This window comes from Helianthus annuus, chromosome 14 (genome assembly GCF_002127325.2).
Source record: "Helianthus annuus cultivar XRQ/B chromosome 14, HanXRQr2.0-SUNRISE, whole genome shotgun sequence".
NCBI classification, from domain to species: domain Eukaryota; kingdom Viridiplantae; phylum Streptophyta; class Magnoliopsida; order Asterales; family Asteraceae; genus Helianthus; species Helianthus annuus.
Window position 1 is genome coordinate 108,060,709 of NC_035446.2, and position 5,831 is coordinate 108,066,539.

At 39.6% G+C, this 5,831-nt stretch overlaps 1 protein-coding gene across 1 annotated transcript; it reads left to right on the forward strand.

Annotated features, from left to right (window-relative positions):
* Nucleotides 1–1,322: 1,322 nt before the first annotated feature.
* Nucleotides 1,323–4,531, forward strand: LOC110905727 (retrovirus-related Pol polyprotein from transposon RE1). The gene is made up of 2 exons (XM_035983032.1): nucleotides 1,323–2,498; nucleotides 2,678–4,531. The coding sequence occupies exons 1-2, from the start codon at nucleotides 1,323–1,325 to the stop codon at nucleotides 4,529–4,531; spliced, it is 3,030 nt and encodes a 1,009-aa protein (XP_035838925.1).
* Nucleotides 4,532–5,831: the final 1,300 nt, after the last annotated feature.

A 5,831-nucleotide genomic window follows, 5' to 3' on the forward strand; every position in this document is an offset into this window, starting at 1 on the left:
AGAGATCTATTCCAAAGACAATAACCCACGAAAACAAAAGGAGTAGAAAAAATAAGTAGGTGAGACTAATTAAAACACAATTTAGTTGTTTTAATCAAACAAGTCATTTTTTAAAAGAGTTAAATGTGTTTTTAGTCTATGTGGTTTAGATCATTTTCCCAGTTTATTTCAAAAGTTTTATTTTTTGTCTGTGGGTACAAAAAGGTTTCACCGTTGTCATTTTAGTCCACTGGGTTAACTTCATCTATTTTTTCTGTTAATGAGAAGGGCAATTTGGTCATTTTGTATGTAATTCTGTTAACTAGAAGGCAATTCGGCCAAATAAAATGACCGAATTGTCCTTCTCGTTAACAGGAAAATGGATGAAGTTAACATAGTGGACTAAAATGACAACGGTGAAACCTTTTTGGACCCACAGACGAAAAATAAAACATTTGAAATAAGCTGATAAAATGACCCAAACCACAAGCACTAAAATAACATTTAACTCTTTTTTAAAACTCATCAATTGAGTTCATAAACACCATACGCTGGACAAACACAACTAATGTGGGGTGTTTAACAACTTCTACCCATATATGTTTAACTATATCATGATAACTTCTTCCCAAATTTGGTTAATTTTTTGCAACACTTTAGTTAAATTTTAAATTTGACTTTCCCAACTCATGGTTGATGAATTCAAATGCTTTATACACAACAAGTAGGATGATTATAAACCTATAAACACCTTGATTACGCTTTATTTCAAGATATATGTATTTGATTTTAAATTAATCAAAACCTCGATTTTCCCATTCCTTTAGTTACAATATTAAGTCCCCATTCCTTTAGTTACAATATTAAGTCTTAACTCATTATTGATAATGATCATCAACTAACGTACTTTCTGTTTCCTATTGTATTCCATATTTGTTCATACTCCATCTAAAGACTCAATTAAGTCTTAACTCATTATTGATAATTATCATCAACTAACGTACTTTCTTATTTCCTATTGTATTCAACATTTGTTCATACTCCATCTAAAGACTCAATATTGCAAGTAGTAAGGTTAGCATTACTTTCTATAGGAATTATTATTATTTCATTATGGCTCATCTATTAGTTGGATACTTATCGGATGAGTATTTGATTTATTTAGAAGAATGAGATAAGCATTATCTCATTGTTTAGAGATATAGTTTGAACATGTATTTAATCAACTCTGTATTCGTTTGTTAACATACATGAATATTGAAAACCTTTGCTTCTGAATATCAAATTCTTAATGGTATCAGAGCAGGTTATTCACGATTAAGATCATCAACTCAAAAACGCTCATGGCGGGCGATGATCAACCCAAACCAAATGAGCCGATCGACCCTAGCTCGCCCCTATACCTTCACCCTTCGGATTATCCGAGACAAATGCAGGTTAACGATACTCTAACCGATAGCAACTTCAATGATTGGGTACAGGAGATGTCGAATTTTCTGTTCGCCAAAAATAAAATAGGTTTTGTAGATGGGAGCATTCGAAAACCGGAGCACACGAGCAAAGAATACATGCCGTGGATGCGCTGTGATGCGATGGTGAAGGGCTGGCTGACCACATCGATGGATAAGGAGATACGAGCAAGTGTTAAATATGCAAATACGGCTTCTGAGATCTGGGATGACTTGAAGGAACGCTTTGGCAAAGAAAGTGCACCAAGAGCGTATGAGTTAAAACGATCGTTGCACATTACACGTCAAGATGGAGGTACGGTTTCAGCTTACTATACACGATTGAGAAAAATTTGGGACGAAATCAATGTTGTATTGCCGACACCGTACTGCACCTGTGATGGATGTAAATGCGATTTAGGAAAGAAGCAAGTGCAAAATAAAGAAAAAGAAAGATTATATGAGTTTTTGATGGGGTTGGATGATGATTTTGGTGTCATCAGAACTCAAATACTTGCAATGAAACCAACCCCATCCTTAAACAATGCATACCACATGGTCGCGGAAGATGAGCAGCAGCGGAATATGACGGGAAAAAAGGCAACATTTGAAGCAGCAGCCTTCCAGGTCTCGCAAAATAAGAAAGAGCAGCAGCCATCAAAACGACCCACTGAGAAAGCCGAGAAATCCAGTTCGATGAGCAGAACCGAGCACTGTACTTTCTGTGGTGAAGACGGACACAACAAAGACGGTTGTTTTAAGCGAATTGGATATCCCGAATGGTGGCCAGGGAAGACAAAGAGAGAAACAACCAAACCGAAGGCTGCTTATGCCGAATCAACAGCAAGCCCAGTATCCGGCCTAACTGATGAGCAGTACGGTATGTTTTTAAAACTCTTCGGTGGAAAAACGCAGCCACAAGATGAATCAGCCCCTCAAGCCAACATGGCAGGTATGAGTAACAATGATTTTATATGGGGAATTATGGATTCGGGTGCAACCGAGCACATGATCTCCCAAAAGGAGGTGCTTAAAAATGTTGTATCTGAACCAAACAAAATACCCGTCACTGTACAAACGGGGAGGACGCCCCCGTTCAAGGAAGTGGGGATATCGTTCTCAAGGGAGGAATTGAAATCAAAGGGGCTTTGTTTGTTCCAAATTTTAAATGTAACTTGATTTCGGTAAGACAACTAACGAGGGATTTGCACTGTGCAATTACCTTTTTTCCGGATTTTTTTGTGATACAGGGATTGAAAACGAGGAGCTTGATTGGAGCGGGTAATTGCGTGAAAGGCCTCTATCGGATGGGAGTGATGAAGAATGAAATGAAAGCTTTAGCGGTCTCGTCTGGCACATGGCATAAGAGGCTAGGTCATACTCCGAAAATTAAGTTGTCTTATGTGAACGATTTCAAAGATGTTGATTTTAATTCTGAAAATGAAGTTTGTGATTCGTGTATGCGTGCTAAATTCACAAAAATTCCATTTCCAAGTAGTTCAATAAAAACCAAAGAATGTTTTGAGCTAGTGCATTGTGATATTTGGGGAGGTTATCGCACACCGTCTTTGACCCGTGCTAGTTATTTTCTCACACTAGTAGATGATTACAGTAGATCGGTTTGGGTTTACCTGATTAAGCACAAGGATGAGGCAAGTGAGTGTTTAATTAATTTTCACCACATGATTGAAAGGCAGTATGGTAAGAAAATTAAACGTTTTCGAAGCGACAATGGTGGGGAATTTGTATCAAATCGAATGAAATTATTTTATGACAAGCAAGGAATTGTTTTAGAAACCACATGCCCACACACCCCACAACAAAATGGGGTGGCAGAACGGAAGCATCGGCACATTCTAGAAATAGCACGTGCCATTCGATTTGAGGCAAGCTTACCGGTAAAGTTTTGGGGTGAATGCATATTAACCGCGGTGTATGTTATCAACCGAATACCCTCAAAATCTTTGAACAATAAAACACCATACGAGGTGTTACTTGGCACTACACCTACATATGATCACATGAGGGTTTTCGGTTGCTTGACGTATCATTGGAACTATGATACTAAGGGTGACAAGTTTGAGCCAAGGGGTAGACGAGGAGTGTTCGTTGGCTATCCGTATGGAACTAAGGGATATAAGGTGTATGACTTGGAAGACAAAAAGGTGGTAATTACCAGACATGTCAAATTTTTTGAAGATTGCTTTCCATACTTGAATGATAGTGATCAAAAAATTAAAGTGACATCAACATTAGAAGAAAGAGATCAAGATTGGTGGCAAGGGGGAGCTTTCTTTAACGAAGGCCCAAGTGACCATCCCAACGATGCTGGCCCAATTAATGATAATCCTATGGGCCCACAATCTGATGAAGGGCCGGCTCCTTTGGATGAAAATCAAGAGACTCACACGCCTTTTCCATTACATGATGCACCACCTGAACCGCAACCCGTAACAACCCGAAGCACCAGAATACGGACCCAACCGCAACGTCTCAGAGACTATTCAGTTCAACTCCCACCATCGGTCAATCACGTAAACCCACCTCCAGATCAAGCGGCCTCGACGGTACATCCCTTAACTTATTATCTTTCATATGATAATTTTAGTTCTAATCACAAGGCTTTTCTTTCGGCCATTGACTCTTGTCATGAGCCCAAGAACTTTATACAAGCTTCACAGGACCCCTTATGGCGAGAAGCTATGGAAAAAGAAGTTAAAGCCTTACAAGATAATGGAACTTGGACTCTTGAAGAACTTCCATCCGGGAAAAAGGCAATCGATTCCAAATGGATATATAAAATTAAGCATAGACCTGATGGAACGATCGATCGGTACAAGGCGCGTCTCGTTGCTAAAGGGTACACTCAAATGGAAGGTGTCGACTATCATGATACGTTTGCACCGGTTGCTAAGTTAGTCACTGTTCGAACTCTTTTGGCCTTAGCGGTGAAGAAAAATTGGTTTATTCATCAATTGGACGTGAATAACGCCTTCCTACATGGCGACCTTGATGAGGAGGTTTATATGAAGATTCCTCAAGGGTTCATACAAGAAAATGACAAACGTGTGTGCCGACTTCGAAAGTCCATGTATGGACTTTAGCAGGCCTCCAGAAACTGGTACCGAAAATTCACAAGTGCCCTCCTTGATATGGGGTATACCCAGTCCGTGGCAGATCCATCATTGTTTATTTATCGCAATGGAGCGATACATGTGGCGGCACTTATATATGTTGACGATGTCATCTTGATTGGCAACGACATGAACAAAATAAAGGAAACGAAGATCGTTCTTCATGATAAATTCACCATCAAAGATCTTGGTTGTCTAAAGTATTTTCTTGGTATTGAAGTGGCTCGAACCAAAGATGGACTTGTACTAAGTCAACGTAAGTACACTTTGGACATTTTACGCGACATGGGCCTTGAAGGTTGTCGTCCGAGTTCCTTTCCCATGGAGCAAAGTCTTAAACTTGATGCAGCAGAAGAAGAACCTCGGGTCGATGCCGGTCAGTATCGACGGTTGATAGGTCGCCTCCTTTATCTCCAAGCTACCAGGCCAGATATTTCTTTTTCGGTTAATTTACTTAGCCAATTTGTTGCAGACCCAAGACAACCACACCTTGATGCAGCATTGCGTGTGGTCCGATATTTGAAATCGACTGTTGGGCAGGGCATTTTTTTGCCCTCAGGAGGTGGTACGGGTTTGGTAACTTATTGTGATTCTGACTGGATGGGTTGTCCTTTCTCCAGACGATCACGCACTGGTTATATTCTATTTCTAGGAGGTGCACCCGTTTCTTGGAAATCGAAAAAGCAATCTGTTGTCTCACGTTCTTCTGCTGAGGCAGAGTATAGAGCAATGGCCACTACAGTCAGTGAGATACTTTGGTTGCGTTGGCTCTTGACTGAACTTGGATCGCCACAAACAATGCCTACCCCATTGTTTTGTGATAATGAAGCCGCTCGTCACATTGCAAACAACCCGGTGTTTCATGAACGAACTAAACATGTTGAGATGGATTGTCATTTTGTTCGAGAACGTGTCATGTCTCAAGAAATTCAGCCACAACACATTGAGTCAAAGAACCAACTTGCAGATCTTCTTACAAAGCCGTTGGGTGGAAATCAACTGACTGCTCTACTTGGCAAGCTGGGCATTCGAAATCTTCATGCTCCAGCTTGAGGGGGAGTATAGGAATTATTATTATTTCATTATGGCTCATCTATTAGTTGGATACTTATCGGATGAGTATTTGATTTATTTAGAAGAACGAGATAAGCATTATCTCATTGTTTAGAGATATAGTTTGAACATGTATTTAATCAAATCTGTATTCGTTTGTTAACATACATGAATATTGAAAACCTTTGCTTCTGAATATCAAATTCTTCACTTTCCA